The 19594-nt window shown below is 39.4% G+C and overlaps 1 protein-coding gene across 1 annotated transcript in view; it reads left to right on the top strand.

The window, feature by feature from the left end:
* LOC128377486 (uncharacterized) overlaps positions 1 to 19594 on the top strand; it is a 37000-nt gene that overhangs the window by 517 nt on the left and 16889 nt on the right. Inside the window, 7 exon segments of the mRNA XM_053337438.1 lie at positions 1601 to 1615; positions 1861 to 1965; positions 3172 to 3426; positions 15579 to 17363; positions 18205 to 18375; positions 18956 to 19129; positions 19356 to 19529. Coding sequence (XP_053193413.1) covers positions 1601 to 1615; positions 1861 to 1965; positions 3172 to 3426; positions 15579 to 17363; positions 18205 to 18375; positions 18956 to 19129; positions 19356 to 19529 — 2679 coding nt within the window.

Raw genomic sequence — 19594 nt, 5'->3', positions numbered from 1 at the left:
TGTGTGCCAGATTTTCATCATAAAACATTTATGAATAAAGCTGATTAGATTAGATTTCACCTTTGCCCCCTACTTGTTGTCTTTACTGGAAATGATGTGTGTGTGTGTGTGTGCGTGCGTGTGTTCACAATAGGTAGGGAGTAACAGTCAAAGTATACAGTACTATCAGTTATTATCATTCAATCTGCTGATTATTTTTCAGATTAAATGTTTAGTTGATTAAACTGTTGATGTCTTCAAATGTTGTTTTCTTTTTTCATTTCCTGGTTTCCTGCGTCCTCACAGCGATGTAACGTGACACACTGGTTCAGTTAACCCTCCTGTTGTCCTCAGGTCAAGGAAGGACAGGAGTAAGGAGGAAAAGAGGAAGGAAGCAAGGAGAGAAGGAAGGGAGGAAGGAAGGAAGGAAGGAAGGAAGGAAGAAGAGGAAGGAAGGAAGGAAGAAAGGAAAGGAGTAAGGAGGGAGGAAGGAAGGAATAAGGAGGGAGGAAGGAAGGAAGGAAGGAAGGATGGAAGGAGGAGGAAGCAAAGAAAGAGGGGAGGAGAGGAAGAAGGAAGGAAGGAAAATTTAAAGAAAGAGGGAAGAAGGAAATAAAGTAGGAACAGTCAAAAGAGACGGGGTCAATTTGACCCGGGAGGATGACACGAGGGTTAAAATAGACAGAAGTCACAGTTAAGAATGATACAGATGTTTATTTTGAAGTCAAATACATACAAGCATGAAGCATCAGGCTTTACAAACAGTGAGTTTACAGGATATTTATGTTCAGGATGTGTGTCATAGTCATTCACAGTGTTTACACATCTCACATCTGTTTTCAGCTGTAAATAAAAAGTTAAAACTGAATTATGAACACAATCAGCCGTTATGATGAACTGGTGATGAGTTGTATGTGTTTATATCGGTTATTTATAAGAAATGTGTAAAACTTGTCTATGAAGAGTGACGACTAAATGAACATTGTTTCTACTTGTCAGACTCTGTATTTTATGTTGTGTTGTACACTTCCTGTTTTATTTTGAAAGTCTAGTCTTCCCTTGTGCTGTCAGTTTTACTTCCCCTCTTTGTTCTTTTTTCCCGCCTTAGTTGATTATCTATTTGTTTCACCTGTGTCTTGCCTTCCTGTGTGTATATAACCCCGCCCCCCCAACCATGTCTTCCTTGCCAGATTGTCTTTGTTACCCTGTGTACTTGCTTTCTTGCATTATTCCTGTTTGTTTCTTGTGTAAGACCGGTTTGTTTTTTCGTGTATGACCACCTGCCTCCTCTTGGATTAAAAAACTTGCCTTACTGGACTTTGTACCTCTGCCTCGCTTCCCCTTCTTGCAACTGGGTCCACACTCACCAGCCGTTACACTACTGTAAAATGACATAATATTTATTGAATGTGATTTGATAGATAATCTACATTACAACAATTGTCTTTTATGATTGTATATTTTTTAAATTCAATCACCAATCTTTTTGGTGTTTGACCAGTGACATAATTTTTTCTTTAATAGTTTTAATTATTAGGAAAGACTGCTTGATTGCTGTTCTGTAATATTTTTCAGTTGCCACAACCAACATGCACATATTAATCTGACAGTCCAGCATCAGGCAGCAGAGTCTTTAGTTTAGCTTTTAGTAAATTAACTGTAATATAAACTTATATAGAAATCAGTTAGACAGAATGTTTTGTAGATTTTTAAGTCTTACAAATATATCCAGTTTGCAGATGCAGATAAAATATTTAGAAATGCAAATGGAGATATGAGCATAACTGTTGTCTTTGTTCAATCATGACTTTGTGACATGTTTCATGTTACATGTGCTCTTTATAAAAACTAATATGTGTAAAACAATTGTTGTTTCTACAGACAGAGAGCAGAGTCTGTAACATCCAGCTGTCTGTCTATGAAGAGTGACCGCTCTATAGGTGATGGTCCAAACTTCAGTGATGAACCTGGACCCTCAGACACAAAGTAAGAGACTGTTTCTACTGTAAACTGACCTGAAGATGATTCAGTGAGATGTTTTCATTTTGAGTTTACAGGAGATAAATGTTCAGTATATTCCATATTCATTCAGAGTTCTGGGTCATTTATCAGTATTGAACAATGACTACAGTCTTTTGCTGACTTTAAAGTTAATGTGTATAGAATACAATACAAAACACACACACACACACACACACACACACACACACACACACACACACACACACACACACTTCCAGTAAAGAACAATTGGAGGAAGACAGTTAGGCAGTAAAGGCAGTCATAAACATCTTTTATATCCACATGAGAAAAACAAAGTACAAACATGCTCATAAACACCATGTGTTTATCTTTATACATTATGAGGATCCTAATAGACATGATGCATCCATTAGCCCCTCACCCTTACCTTAAACATCACAACCAAATCAAAGAGACTATTTCTACTGTAAACTGACCTGAAGATGATTCAGTGAGATGGTTTCATGAAGGTTGAGTGTAAATATGAACAGGGGAAAGAAATCCATTCCATGCAGCTGTAATCTACATCAGATCTTCATGTAAATGTTAACCACACAGAGAGAATGGACTGGTATTGGTGTTTGGTTGTCCATTAAAAAAAGAGTTAGATCAGAGTGATATTTACTAAGGATTTAGTAACATGTCAAATTGTGTCTGTCCTCATTTATTAAAGGACTGCAGGTTAAATGGAGTAAAGAAGCAGTCTGTTATTTTTCTCTAATCGACTTTAAATAGCTCAGATTAGTTTAAAGGAGCCCGATGGAGTTTTTTATTATTAAACAAACACAAAAGTCATGTTTACTTTTTTTTTAACCTATTGACTCTCTTACAAAACACATTGTGTATATCACTGTGGTCTATTTCAATGTTTTGTATCCACTTTCCTCCCTCATGAAACATTTGCAAAGCCAGTTTATGAATTAAGCATTTTAAACCCTGTTTTGTTAGCATCCATGTTTACTAGCTTTTCTTTTTAACCCTTGCAATTGTAGTTCATACTATTCCTGTTCACATTGAAAGTATTGCTGAAGCTCAGAGTCTGAGGAACAAAGGAACCTGTCCAAAAAATGACAGTCTGGACTGTTTATTGAGGAAATAGCTGCATTCAACTTGTGAGCTGTTGGTCTCCACTAATGTAATGTGTCATAAATACTGTGTTCATGTCCACAGAGAGAGGAAGAGGAGGGATGTTTCTGTGGAGCGGCTGTTCTACTGCTCTTTGTGTCAGGATGTCCTGAAGGATACAGTCTCTACCAGCTGTGGACACTTGTTCTGTAGACAGTGCATCACCTCATACCGGGACCAGTCTGCTTCATCAGGAGACTTCTCCTGTCCCCAGTGTGCAGAAAGACCCAGAACCAGACCAGAACCTGGACTGCAGAGAGACAGTCAGACCAGCACTGTACAAAGTAAGACTGAAGATCTGTCTGCTGATGTCATCGTCTCTGAAAACAGGACAGGAATCTCTTCTCTTTCTTTAGAGAAGAGAGGTATCGTTAATTATACCTTTTCTTCTTCTCTTTCAGCAGAAAGTGGTCTGCAGGAGGTTTTAGATGAACATCAGATCAGTCTGAGCAGCACATGTGAACGTGTGACTCAAGGAACTGATGAAGCAGGAAGTGAAATCATCCTCATCAGCATCTTCACTGAGGTCCACATCACAGAGGGACAGAGTGAAGAGGTTAATACCCAACATGAAGTGAGGCAGCTTGAAACAGCTTCCAAGATGAGGACCCTCCATGACACTCCAATCAAGTGTCACGACATCTTTAAAGCCTTACCTGACCAACAGAAACACATCAGAGTCGTTCTGATGAACGGCGTCGCTGGCGTTGGAAAAACCTTCTTAGTGCAGAAGTTCACTCTGGACTGGGCACAGCGCTCCGAAAACCAAAATATCAGTCTGCTGATTTTGTTTTCGTTCAGGGCGCTGAACTTGATCAAAGATGAGAAGTACAGTCTGATCATGCTGATCCATGTTTTCTATCCAACATTACAGAAGCTCACAGCAGAGATGCTCGCTGTCTGTAAAGTGTTGTTCATCTTTGACGGCCTGGATGAAAGCAGACTTTCACTGGATTTCAACAACAGGAAGGTTGTGTCTGATGTCACACAGAAGTCATCAGTCAACGTGCTGTTGACAAACCTCATCAAGGGGAAGCTGCTTCCATCAGCTCTCATCTGGATAACTTCCAGACCTGCAGCAGCCAATCAGATCCCTCCTTCATGTGTGGACAGAGTAACAGAAGTACAAGGCTTCACTGACGCCCAGAAGGAGGAGTACTTCAGGAGGAGATTCAGGGATGAAAAGCAGTCCAGCAGAATCATCTCACACATCAAGACATCCAGGAGCCTCCACATCATGTGTCACATGCCAGTCTTCTGCTGGATCACTGCTACAGTTCTGGACCACATGTTGACTACAGACCAGAGAGGAGAGCTGCCCAAGACTCTGACTGACCTGTACTCACACTTCCTGCTGGTTCAGACAAAGAGGAAGAAGAGCAAGTATGATGAGGGACATGAGACGAGTCCACAGGAGCTGACGAAGGGTGACAGGAAACTTCTTCTGAAGCTGGGGAGGCTGGCATTTGAACAACTGGAGAAAGGAAACATCATGTTCTACCAAGAAGACCTGGAGCAGTGTGGTCTGGATGTCACAGAGGTGTCTGTGTTATCAGGATTTTGTTCAGAGATCTTCAAAAGACAGGGGGCAATCTTCAAGAAAACAGTCTACAGCTTTGTTCATCTGAGCATTCAGGAGTTTCTGGCTGCAGTCTACATGTACCACTGTTACACCAGCAGGAACACAGAGGTACTGAAGGACTTCCTGGGAGAAGACTACAAACACAGGGAATCAAAACCAAAGTCTCTGTTTGAGAAGATTTCTTCTCATGTCAGAAACAATGATAGCTGCTCCTCACTGGATGACTTCCTGAAGAGAGCCATGGAGAAATCTCTGCAAAGTAAAAATGGCCACCTTGACCTGTTTGTTCGCTTCCTTCATGGCCTCTCTCTGGAGTCCAACCAGAGTCTCTTAGGAAGCCTGCTGGGTCAGACAAAGAACAGTCCAGAAATCATGCAGAGAGCCATCAACAACTTGAAGGAGATGAACAATGATGAAATCTCCCCTGACAGAAGCATCAACATCTTCCACTGTCTGATGGAGATGAATGACCGCTCAGTACACCAGGAGATTCAAGAATTCCTGAAATCAGAGAACAGATCAAAGAAGAAACTCTCAGTGATCCACTGCTCAGCTCTGGCCTACATGCTGCAGATGTCAGAGGAGGTTCTGGATGAGTTGGACTTGCACAATTACAAAACATCGCAGGAGGGACGACGGAGACTGATTCCAGCTGTGAGGAACTGCAGAAAGGCTCAGTAAGTCCTGACATGATTGTACATCAGTGTAGATTAATAGCTTAGTTCTTAAAATGTAAATAATATAAAACTATTATTATTGTTAAAATAGTGTTCTACTGTTTTTAGCTGAAATAATATTTCAGTTACATTCAGTCACAGATGTTCTTTAGCCACTTGAGCATCTACAAGATAAGAAAAACAAAGATAAAGTCTGCAGGTATAAGAGAGAGTGCTGAAAATTAGTCTTTCATTCAACCACAGAGATTAGTTTACTAGTTGGTACAGCTTCCATATAACTGCAACATCTGTGGTTTGACTCTGACAGTGGACTGTCAAATTCTTTTGTTAACAAATACTTAAAATAAATATAGTGTCTTCTGTAATGATAACATGCTATAATTTTGTGTTCTTACAGACTTTCTTATTGTGGACTCTCAGAGACTCACTGTGAAGTTGTGGCCTCAGCGCTGAAGTCCAACCCTCATCTGACAGATCTGGACCTGAGCAACAACAACCTGTCTGATTCAGGTGTGAAGCGTCTGTCTGCTGGACTGCAGAGTCCAAACTGTAGACTGAAGACTCTGAGGTTGGTTCACTGGTTGTAACTTTGGTAGTTTCTAATTTATATATTGAATTCAAATCCTTCACTTAAATGTTGGTTCATAATTTTCATGATTTGCATGAACACAAATCTGTAGAATTAATTTTTTTTCTATGTCTTTCAGTCTTTATTGAAGTAGCAGCATGTTGTCAGTAATATTAATGAGAGCTCTTTTTCACTGTTTGTATTTGACAGTTTTTATCCTGTTGGGTTAATCTGTTTGTAGTTTCCATTTTCTAAACTTCTACAGTAAACCATCTTTAGCTCTGAACAGATTATGAAACATTGAACGTTTTCAAGCATGAATTTGTCTTCTAAAGTGACATTATTTATTCTTTTTTTCAGATTGTGGGACTGCAGTTTGTCAGAGATCAGCTGTGCTTCTCTGGCCTCAGCTCTGAAGTACAACCCCTCCCATCTGAGAGAGCTGGATCTCGGTGGAAACAAGCTGCAGGAATCAGGATTGAATCTACTGTGTGGTTTTCTGACAAGCCCACACTGTAGACTGGAGACTCTAAGGTCAGACACAATTTTTTTACTTCTGTGCTGACAGTTGTGGTGACAATAAACTGCAGACATATACTGTAGCTGTTACAGGTACCACTGGACAGCACCAATGTAGCAGTTAAAAGGCCTTGACCTGAATGTCAGGAAAACAAAATAAAACACCGGAGATATGGCTGTTCTCTTCCAGGTCGTCTGGCGTTTATTGAACATTATTAACCACATTTTTCAACCAGTGCATTTGTAATATCTTGTATAATCATATTCAATGTCCCGTTTTCACAGAAACACATATCATCTTAAACACATATATCAAATAACAACTTTTCCATACATTCCCTCAGTAGTTTCATCTGAACATATCACCCTTTAAGCAGTAACTTCATTTCTGAGAATACTCTTCTTATCCAGCTGATTATTATTTACAGACACAGGAAAGGAAGTGAACTAAACACCATTAACCTTACACAATTTCACAAATACACAGAACCAAAATAATTCAGCTTGGTTACACATTCAAACAATAGATAATAACATGACCTAATGCAATGGTGGAGCCAGATAAGCCACAATATCAACAAAAAGTAGAACAAAGTAGGATATACGGGGGTTTACAGAGCTATTAGCTGCTAACAGCCTAGCATTGCCGCCGTTACACTAATGTAAACAAACCTTCTCCTTTCAATAACGGCTTTTACAATTACTAAAACGTGCGTGCTTGATGACACATAACTTACATAACTTACAGTAAGTTTGGCACCAACCTGAAAGTCAGGAAAACAAAATAAAACACCGGAGATGTGGCTGTTCTCTGGCGTTATGAGAGGAAAACGGAGCTACTCACTATCGGCCACAGTCCCACAGTGCCACCCAGTGGTCTAAGGTGCACATAACAAGTGTCAATCCTTGTCTTAAGAAAACAATTTTCACTGACTATTTTAGGGTACAGGCAGATGTAAATCATGTCAAACAAAATACCCTGTGACAACACATAGTGGGCGTCACATAGCCATCAGACTTTACAATGATAACATCATAGTGACGGGGCATCTATCTATCTATCTATCTATCTATGCTGATTCGCACAGAATATCTTAATGATCTGTAGTCTATTTTCTTCTTCAGTGGTTTAGTTCGTTGACTGTGTCAAAGCAATGTTGAGCTACACATTTAAATTCTTCATATAACAAGGAAAAAACACTGGATAATTCACCCAGAAACAACAGGACAGTATACGACAGGTTAAGACTTTGAGAATGAAATGTAAAACGCTGTTTGTCTTGTTAGAAAATTCCATTTTAATTTGAACTGTGACTTAAATACTGCTTGCATCAATGGCAAATCAGTTTACATTGTTTATAAGGCTGGACAGATTAAGAAACAATGAATGATTTCAGTCATGAACTTTGTCTTCTAAAGTGACATCATTTATTCTTTATTCAGATTGACAGGCTGCAGTTTGTCAGAGATCAGCTGTGCGTCTCTGGCCTCAGCTCTGATGTTCAACCCCTCCCATCTGAGAGAGCTGGATCTGAGTGACAACAGCCTGCTGGATTCAGATGTGAAGCTGCTGTTTGATCTTAAGAAGATTCCAGACTGTAGACTAGAGACTCTGAGGTCAGTAGAGAGTTGGAGTCAGATGACTGTTGTTGTTGTGTTGACGTGTGCAGGAAATAAAGCTGGATTACAGTTGACAGCCTTACAAGATTAGCCCTACAACACTAAACAATTGATCAGTTCATCAGTTTGTCAGAGCTCTAAGATCAGTCTGACTGCAGCCTGCAAATCACTGGCTGGAGTACTGATGTGTTCATGACTCTCATCACTTAATTTCTTCTGTGTACTTCAGTGAAACAGACTTGGTGGTGCTCACTGACTTATGATCTTGGTTGGTTTTTTTTCTCTCATCAGGTGGAGGAATCTGTGATCTCTGTCAGAGTGTGAGTAAACATCCAGGAGTGGTGAGAGAGGATCAGCTGGACCCTGATGATCCATCTGGACTGGGCTCTGGATCTGGATTTTGTCATCTTCACTTAAGTCAGCACTTTGCAGATTTGTTATACATGAGCTGTTTGATGCAGAAAAAAACAGTACTTTGACCCTGGACCCATATTTATCAAGCGTCTCAGAATCAGAGAATGGACTGTGACTTTCAGCAGGAGAAGGATTACTGCTGGGAGAGAGTGAGACGTCGCTGTTTTATTACAGACAGAGCAGCACAGTACAAATAATGATGTGTTTTATCAACATTAAAGGGGTAATTTTGGACATTATTTTAAGAATGTCACTCACTGTACTGTAAATACTTTCCATTTTAATATTTACTCAGCATCATGTTATATGTATTGTCTCTTTATTCATATTTCAGTGTTCATAAAACACACTGCAAAGCATACTATCAAACCAAAATAAACACATATTGTCACACTATCATCTTCATGTCACTTTTCCATCTTCCAGCTTAACACTGGTCATTGTTGCACTTTAAATGTACCTTTAAGTGAATACTGCAAAGTATTTCCTGGACTTGCATGTTTCACAGTAGCATGTAAATAGACACAAGCTTTTAACCTTTTTTAACTAGCATGTTTTTGCATTTAAACATGAATTTTCAATATTTCAGTCATTTCTCGTTAGCTAGTTTTAATCCAATTCTACACCAATATAAACCTTTAAACATAGCAAAAAATAAATCAAGGAGCTTACTACTGTATGCATTAAACCAAAAGAAAGGATTCGTGCAGCCCACAGTAGCTTTCTACGATTAGATGCTAACAACAACGGAGCACGGCGCGGTGTTTGTCGGCGGACGTCGACACTGGATAAACTACCTTATGGCTCATGAACAAACTTGTGCCTAATGCAAAATTGTCCTTAAACATTAACGCATCAGTAACAGCAACTTCTGTTAAGTTTTCGCATACCACATACCTGAAATAGAAGAAAACAAAGGATGACACGGTAGACAAATCCTCGGTTATGAGGGAAAACAGCGGGATTCAGACAAACCACAGTCTCACAGTGCCTCCTACTGGCAGGAACATGGCGACTGCATATCCTGCGTCTGTGCCAGAAATAAACCTTTTTACAGTTATAATAGTTTATAATGTACAATCTATAAAGCTTGTTTTAACCAACTAATATTCAGCCAATATCCACAAATGTGAACACACATTAGTGGGCTTCACATAAACAAAGACCGAATTCTAACTGCAGAAATATCTGTGGAAATAAATGAACTTGTTCTGGTTTTCCAGCTAATAACTGATGTCAAGTGTGAAGTATTTAAATAGAAAAAAAAGGCTAATCCACTTTTTGATAAATAATACAGTGATGAATACCAGGACACAGGTGAGTGAAACAAGACAGGTGAAACACATGAGGCAAATCAACTAAGGCAGGGGAAACACAGGAAGTAAAACTAACAAAGTACACAAAGGGAGAATAACTTTCAAAATAAAACACGAGCTACAACAGGATGTAACAATATAGTTTGATTCAGTGTTGTCCATTAATTCATCATTTTCCAGACTTACATTTCTTTAATGATGACAAAGTGGAATCTGACTGTGTATCAGACTGCACATACATTACATTTTACATATATTTGTTCAGCTTTAATATAATGAGGACAAAACACAAGAGGCAGCCGCTGAAGGTGAACAATAAATATTTAAAACATATATAGATCAAAGACACAGAGACATGACTGTAAACTCATTAAAAATACAGAATCTCAAACTCTGTAATGTAGTTTTAAGCCGATATAATGACATTTTAAATATTTATTAATGTACAGTATTTATGAGCAATGATCATTTTCTTGTATGAAGACATATTTTTACACCTGTGTTTTACTATATTGTCATTCCTGATGTGTTTATACAGCAGCCAGTCTGTCCTCATGTACCTGAACATGAGTTTCTTTTATCACAGCAGAGTTAATTATATGTTTTATGTAGTTTGTCATTTTTATGTCTGCGCTTCTACTTTGCATGTTTCAGTCAGTGTCGACTAATGTTGTTTCATTGTGTCCCTATTTCTATTAATATTCCTTGTTTCTTTGTTTTTCATGTCTTGTATTATGTGTGTGAGCTATGTGGTAATTCAGGGGATTTCTTGTTCAGTTAGAGACTTGACCTCCGCTTCAAATTTCCTGAAACTCAACATTCTCGCCTACTGTTCAGCCATGAAGAAACCACACACACACGTATGCACGTACACACACACACACACACACACACACACACACACACACACACACACACAGAGGTAGATGTGATGTCCAATTAAAAACAATGGGAGGAGGAACCAACAGTTAGGGACTAAAGGTGAAAGTATTCAGTCATTCTTTTATAGTCAACAGAGCAGAAGGCGGGAAACAGCAAGCTGAGGCAGGTGAGTGTTAATATCGCTGCAAGGAATTTAGCGAGCAATATATACATTACTAATCAGATGGTTTGTTTAGTTGATTCAACGGATTCAGAAACATTTGAAATCATAGTGTTGATATCTTCAAATATTGTTTCTCTTCTTTCCGTGGCTTCTGCGTCATCACAGCGATGTAATGTGACTTAATGCTGAGCTCTGAATAGAGAGAAGTCACAGTTAAGAACAGTGGAGTGCACAGACTTTTTGAAGGGCAGGGGCGACTGCTTGACCACTGGTTAAGAACGACACCGATGTTTATGTGAAGTCTGTTTGTTGGATTTAAACCAGAGTGAAAGTTTATCTTTGTGATGACTAGAAAACACACATGGTTGAGTTAAAGGCATGTATTGGGTTTATTATACTGTGTGTGTGTGTGTGTGTGTGTGTCTCCAGTGTTACTGGTTTACCTCTCAGACTCCAGAAGATGAAGGATTCAGAGGAAGAGGAGGACGGAGCAGAGTCTGTAATATCCAGCTGTCTGTCTATGAAGAGTGACCGGTCTAGAGGTCATGCTCCTTACTTCAGTAATGAACCTGGACCCTCAGACACAAAGTAAGAGACTGTTTCTACTGTAAACTGACCTGAAGATGATTCAGTGAGATGGTTTCATTTTGAGTTTACAGGAGATAAATGTTCAGTATACTCCATAGTTATGGGTCATTTATCAGTATTGAACAATGACTATAGTCTTTCTCTGACTTTAAAGTTAATGTGTGTAGAATATTAACAACCCTAACCCTTCCAGTAAAGAACAATGGGAGGAGGACAGTTAGGCAGTAAAGGCAGTTATAAATGTGATTTATATCCACATGAGAAAAACCAAATACAAACAAACATGTTTGTCTTTATACCTTGTGAGAAACCTAATAGACATGATGCATCCATTAGCCCCTTACCCTAACCTTAAACATCGCAACCAAATCCCTAAACTGGACCTAAACCTAATAACATTAACATTTAGACCAGGTCTTACGTGAGGATCGACCTCACCTTTGTCCTGGGGTTATAAGATGGGTTAATAAGATAAGATAAGACAAGACAAGACAAGCTATTCCTTTATTTGTCCTGCAATGGGGAAATTGGCATTATTACAGCTGCGAGTGGACAATAAAATAGAACAGAAGAGCAGCAATAAAAAAGAATAAAGAACAATAAAAATAAGTGTGACATTATTTACAAGAGTACATAATAGATAGGTATATAGATACGTACATACACACATACAATTACAGTAAAGAAGAAAGGGCAGGAGCCAACAGGTTTGGAGTCAATGTGAAAGTATTTAGTTTGTGTTAAGTCAACAGAGCAGAATGAGGTCAAAGTGTGTTTACAGAAGGAGGAGAACAGGGAGAAGTCACAGTGTGTCTACTAACATCAAGATTTGTCATTTCTTTGTTTTGCATTTATTGAATCATGTGTTTCTGTGTCACATGTCTAAATTAAATTAATACCTGACAACATGCTGCAGTAAATGTCCTGTATGATATATTATTTTCTATTAGTAATATCCTCTTATTTTTTTATTAGTGCTTTACATATTTATAAAGGATATCAATGACTTTGTAATTTTAATGATGTCATTTTAAATCTCATATATTTAAAGTAGTCTCTTGGTTAACTCTGGTGCATTTACAAAAATATGTATATATGTGTATATATGTGTCCAGTCCTTTATAAATAAATGAACAGGTAAATAAATACATAAATAAAATAAGAATCCAGATATTGGTGCCAACAAGAAGAGTTATAGTAGTTGACAAATACATTAATAAACATTTATACTTGCTTATAACGTATAGTGTGTTAGAAACTATTTATTAACAGTGTATATACTGTCCAAACAAAAACACTTCTAAATCTACAGTACAGTATATAAGGCCATGTTTCCCTGTAGAGGTTCTGCACCTCTGTTATCAATATATAATCCTGTGTATTTGGGGGAAATGTGTTAGGAAGTGATAACTCAGATGATTTCCTGCTCAGCTAGAGGCTTGGTCTCTGCCTGACAGTAAACAAGGAGGCAGGAGGAGCAAACAGGGAGAGAAAGTGAAAGTATTCAGTCTTTCTTCACACTCCATTTTAAAGTCAACACACTAGTCTGAGGCAGGTGAGTGTTAATATCAGGGCTGCAAATTATTATTGTCATTACTGTTCAATATGCTGATTATTTTTCAGATTAATTGTTAAGTTAATTATTAATTTGAGGTCACTGTGTTGATATCTTTCAACATTTTTTTTTCTTTTCCTTGTTTCTGTGTCCTCAGAGCGATGAAACGTGACACACTGGTTCTGTCTAAATAGAGAGAAGTCACATTAAGAATGACACAGATGTTTATGTGAATCTGTTTGTTGGATTTAAACCAGAGTCAAAGTTTCTCTTTGTGATGACTAGAAAATACACATGGTTGTAGTTAAAGTCATGTAAACTAATAAGAAGCTGCTAATGTGAGAGGCAGGGCTGGATTTATTATACTGTGTGTGTGTGTGTGTGTGTGTGTGTGTGTGTGTGTGTGTGTGTGTGTGTGTGTGTGTGTGTGTGTGTGTGTGTGTCTCCAGCGTTACTGGTTTACCTCTCAGACTCCAGAAGATGAAGAATTCAGAGGAAGAGGAGGACGGAGCAGAGTCTGTAATATCCAGTTGTCTGTCTATGAAGAGTGACTGGTCTAAAAGTGATGGTCCAAACTTCAGTAATGAACCTGGACCCTCAGACACAAAGTAAGAGACTGTTTCTATTGACCGATCCAACAATGGGTGGACTCCAAAAGACTTCTGAAGGTGTACACAGGTGTCTAGCACCAAGATAGTAGCAGCAGGTCCTTTGAGTCCTGTAAGTTGCGAGGTGGGACCTTTATGGGTCAGACTTGTTTTTCCAGCACATCCCTTAGACACTTGATTGAATTGAGATCTGGGGAATTTGGATGCCAAGGCAACACTTGAACGCTTTTTCTTCAAATCATTCCTGAACATTTTTTTCAGTGTGGCAGAGTGCATTATTCTGGTGAAATCACTGAATACTGTTGCCATGGGGGTGTGTGCTTGGTCTGCAACAAAGTTTAGGTTAGCATTGCTTGGAGCATCAAACTGCTTCCCCCGGCTTGCCCTATTCCCATAGTCCGATCTTGGTGCCATCTCTTACCCAGGTAAATGATGCACATGCACTTAGCCATCCACATGGTGTAAAAGAAAACGTGATTCATCAGACCAGGTCACTTTCTCCCATTCTCCATGGCCCAGTTCTGATGCTCACGTACCCATTGTAGGAGCTTTTTAGCGGTGGAGGGGACTCAGCATGGGCACTCCAAGCTGTGATGCACACCTGTCTATTATAGCCAGAATTTACAGCTTTTGTTTTGCAATTTATACAACAGTAGCCCTTGCTTCCCACATGCATAAGTGAGTCTTTTACACCCATAACCCTGTTGCAGGGTCATTGGTTGTCCATCTTCGGACCACTTTTGATGAGTACTGACCACTGCATACTGGAGATGCTCTGACCCACCCCTTATTAGTTTCTCAGATCCTCACACTTGCAAATTCTTCCTGCTTCCAAAACATCAACCCTGGCTGCCTAATATATCCCACCCCTTGACAGGTGCCATTTTAATAAGATAATCATTGTTATTCACTTTGCCTGTTAGTGATTTTAATGTTTTGGCTGATTGGTGCATATCCAGTTTGCAGCTGTAGAAAAAATGTTTAGAACATACGGAAGGATAACCATTTGGCATTATTAAATCATGACCCTGCACCATGTTTCATCTTACATCTGTAATAACTAATGATGACATGATGAACTAATGAATGACTCTTGTTGTTTCTACAGACAGCAAGCAGAATCTGTAATATCCAGCTGTCTGTCTATGAAGAGTGACCAGTCTAAAGGTTATCCTCCATTCTTCAGTGATGAACCTGGATCCTCAGATACAAAGTAAGAGACTGTTTCTACTGTAAACTCACCTGAAGATGAATCAGTCAGATAAACATAACTTGTTCATGTGAACCAGAGACAGAGACATGGCTGCTATTGGTATTTGATTTTCCAGTAAAAAGATTAGTAGATAACCCAGTGTGATATTTCCTAAGGGTTTAGTCGTCTTCTTCTTCTTCTTCTTCTTCTCTTTTTCTTCTTCTACTTCTTCTTCTTCTGTGGTTCATTGTTGTGTTTATCTAATTACCTTTGAACCCTGGCAATTTTCTATTATATTATTTCATTTCAAATTGAATGTAGTGCTGATGCTCAGAGTCTGAAGAACAAAACAAATGTCCAAGTACTGACAGTCTGGGCTGTTTAAGCGGGGAAAGACTTGAATGCATCTTGTGAGCTGTTGGTTGGCCTCCACTAATGTAATGTGTCATAAAGAATGTGTTCAGGACGTCCTGAAGGATACAGTCTCTACCAGCTGTGGACACTGGTTCTGCAAACGGTGCATCACCTCATACTGGAACCAGTCTGCTTCATCTGGAGACTCCTCCTGCCCCCAGTGTGGAGAAAGAGCCACAACAAGACCTGGACTGCAGACAGTCAGACCAGCGTTGTACAAAGTAAGGCTGAAGATCTGTCTGCTGATGTCATCATCTCTGAAACAGGAATCTACCTCCTCTGTCCTGCTGAACATTAACTATCACACTGATTTCTTTTGAATTATACCATTTTTTCTTCTCTTTCACCAGAAAGTGATCTGCAGGAGGTTTTAGATGAACATCAGATCAGTCTGAGCAGCACATGTGAATGTGTGACTCAAGGAACTGATGAAGCAGGGAGTGAAATCCTCGTCAACAGCATCTTCACTGAGGTCCACATCACAGAGGGACAGACTGAAGAGTTTAATACCCAACATGAGGTGTGGCAGCTTGAAACAGCTTCCAAGATGAAGACCCTCCATGACACTCCAATCAAGTGTCAGGACATTTTTAAAGTCTTACCGGACCAACAGAAACACATCAGAGTTGTTCTGATGAATGGCATCGCTGGCGTTGGAAAAACCTTCTTAGTGCAGAAGTTCACTCTGGACTGGGCACAGCGCTTCGAAAACCAAGATATCAGTCTGCTGATTCAGTTCTCGTTCAGGGCGCTGAACTTGATCAAAGATGAACAGTACAGTCTGATCATGCTGATCCATGTTTTCTATCCAACATTACAGAAGCTCACAGCAGAGAAGCTCGCTGTCTGTAAAGTGTTGTTCATCTTTGACGGCCTGGATGAAAGCAGACTTTCACTGGATTTCAACAACAGTGAGGCCGTGTCTGATGTCACACAGAAGTCATCAGTCAGCGTGCTGTTGACAAACATCATCAAGGGGAAGCTGCTTCCCTCGGCTCTCATCTGGATAACTTCCCGACCTGCAGCAGCCAATCAGATCCCTCCTTCATATGTGGACAGGGTAACAGAAGTACAAGGCTTCACTGATGACCAGAAGGAGGAGTACTTCAGGAGGAGATTCAGTGATGAAGAGCAGTCCAGCAGAATCATCTCACACATCAAGACATCCAGGAGCCTCCACATCATGTGTCACATCCCAGTCTTCTGCTGGATCACTGCTACAGTTCTGGACCACATGTTGACTCCAGACCAGAGAGGAGAGCTGCCCAAAACCCTGACTGACATGTACTCACACTTCCTGTTGGTTCAGACAAAGAGGAGGAAGAACAAGTATGATGATGGACATGAGACGAGTCCAGAGGAGCTGATGGAGGCTGACAGCGAAGTTCTTCTGAAGCTGGGGAGGCTGGCGTTTGAACAACTGCAGGAAGGAAACATCCTGTTCTACCAAGAAGACCTGGAGCAGTGTGGTCTTGATGTCACAGAGGCATCGGTGTTATCAGGAGTTTGTACACAGATCCTTAAAAGAGAGAGAGTGAGCTTCCAGAAAGCAGTCTACAGCTTTGTTCATCTGACTGTTCAGGAGTTTCTGGCTGCAGTCTACATGTACCACTGTTACACCAGCAGGAACACAGAGGTACTGAAGGACCTCCTGGGACAAGACTACAGTGACTCATCACTGGATGACTTCCTGAAAGGAGCCATGGAGAAATCTCTCCAAAGTAAAAATGGCCACATGGACCTGTTTGTCCGCTTCCTTCATGGCCTCTCTCTGGAGTCCAACCAGAGTCTTCTAGGAGGCCTTCTGGGTCAGACAGACAACAGTCCAGAAATCATCCAGAGAGTCATCAACAACCTAAAGGAGATGAACAAATTTGATATCTCTCCTGACAGAAGCATCAACATCTTCCACTGTCTGATGGAGATGAACGACCGCTCAGTACATCAGGAGATTCAAGAGTTCCTGAAGTCAGAGAACAGATCAAAGAAGAAACTCTCTGATATCCACTGCTCAGCTCTGGCCTACATGCTGCAGATGTCAGAGGAGGTTCTGGATGAGTTGAACCTGAAGAAGTACAACACAACACAGGAAGGACAACGGAGACTGATCCCAGCTGTGAGGAACTGCAGAAAGGCTGTGTAAGTCTAGATGTGATTACTGATTAGTATTATAAATCAGTGTAAATTAGTAGTCTAGTTCTTCAAATAAGAATATTATACAATTTGTATTATTGTTGTTTATAGCGGAAATAATATCAGTTGCCATTGATGTTCTTCAGTTGTTTGAAATGTTGTGAGTGCAAACCATGTTTATTTTTCAGTTAGTTGTGTTCACAGCTTTAAGTTAATGGACATACTGTAGTTATTCTATTTACTTAGTTTAGTTCATTAATTTAATTTATATCAGGAATAATTTACATTTGTATGAATCTAAAGAAAAAAAAGAAAAGTTGCTTTGTATCACATTTAGCTACTAGCTAATTTTCATCTGCACTACCTAATTTTTAGTAATTTTGGATTTCACAGTTTTTTGTGTGTGACAGAAGCGTCATTCACACCTGCTAAAACAAATGAAGATTGTAGTAGAGGTTTCATTACAGCAGTCTTTGATCACAGTATATATCAGTGCTTTACATTTATCTGTGAATGCAGTAAAGTTATTATTACCTGAGAAGGTATTGCAGATACTGAGTGTGTTGAACTGCGCAATTGTGACTTTTATTTCTAATGAATTCAACCTTTTCTTTTCAAGAAGTCATGTTTCATCGTTTTGTCTTTAGGTTTTATATTAAGTCTGATATTCTGTTGATCCCACAAAAAAAATTCTCAGCTGTTTTCTCTCATGTTGGTGTAGAGAAGAGTAGTAGTAGGAAATGCACAGAGGTCTGAGGAATATATAAGAGCAGGATGGTAGAATTCAACTATTTAGATCTTAAAGTGTCCTCTCTCATCATATGTTGTAATATATGTGTCATTACAGACTTTCTGGCTGTGGACTCTCAGAGACTCACTGTGAAGTTGTGGCCTCAGCTCTGAAGTCCAACCCCCATCTGACAGAGCTGGACCTGAGTGAAAGAGACCTCCCTGATTCAGGAGTGAAGCATCTGTCTGCTGGACTCGAGAGTCCAAACTGTAGACTGGAGACTCTGAGGTCAGTTCACTGGTTGTCACTTTGGTAGTTTTTTGTTTTTCATTATTAATCTAAATGTTCAATTCAAATCCCTCATGGAGGTTTCAAATATTTGGTTAATACATTTTCAGGATTTGCTTGAGCACAAATCTGTAGAATAACCCTAACACTAACCTTTTTCAGGAATCTAAAATCCACAGTCTGGTTCTGTGTAAAAATGACTTCCAAAGTTTAAACTAATATGAGGGGTCAGCAGTCGGAGTTACACATATGAAAAAAACATATTTGTGTTTCTTTATTGGTTCCTTGCTGAGCTGCAGTGCAGGGATCAAAACTCAAGGAGGATATTGTGCTAAATATTCTGAAACTTGTATGTGACACTGTATGTGTCTGAATGTTGTGGTGACGTTCGGATGATGTCTGCAGAAGGCTGACATTATGATGATCCACAATAACAAAGTCACTCATTTTAGGGGAAAGCTCTTTGATTAGCCCATAGTTATATAGTCATATAATGTTGAATTGCATATTTAAAATCTTGAACATGAACATATCTTATTGGATTATTATTTAAATAACTGAATCATTCATTCTTATTCAGATTGTGGTGCTGCAGTTTGTCAGAGACCAGCTGTGCTTATCTGGTCTCAGCTCTGAAGGACAACCCCTCCCATCTGAGAGATCTGAATTTGAGTGAAAACAACCTACAGGATTCAGGAATGAAGCAACTGTGTGGTTTTGTGGAGAATCCAGACTGTAAACTAAAGGCTCTGAGGTCAGTTCACTGACTGTCTTTCACGACTGTTGATCTTAATGTTTAACAACTGAACCAAATTTATGTACCGTATATCCATTAAGAATGTATGAAAAATGTATTCTCTTCATTTTGGAGCAAAGCCCATGATTAGTACATAGTAATGTTAAACTGCAAATTTAAAATCTGAGCATATCTGATTGGATTATGATTTTAATAACTGAATAATTTTTCAATCTGTCTTCAGATTGTGGTGCTGCAGTTTGTCAGAGACCAGCTGTGATTCTCTGGTCTCAGCTCTGAAGGACAACCCCTCCCATCTGAGAGAGCTGGATCTGAGTGAAAACAACCTGCAGGATTCAGGAGTGAAGCATCTGTGTGGTTTTGTGGCGAGTCGAGACTGTAGACTGGAGGCTCTGAGGTCAGTTACTGACTTTTACTATTGTCGATCTTAATGTTTAACAACTGAATCTAAGTTACATACAT

The sequence above is a fragment of the Scomber japonicus genome, chromosome 17, assembly GCF_027409825.1.
Source record: "Scomber japonicus isolate fScoJap1 chromosome 17, fScoJap1.pri, whole genome shotgun sequence".
NCBI classification, from domain to species: Eukaryota; Metazoa; Chordata; class Actinopteri; order Scombriformes; family Scombridae; genus Scomber; species Scomber japonicus.
The sequence above is the reverse complement of the archived record's forward strand: the minus strand, read 5'-3'. Positions and strand labels throughout refer to the sequence as shown.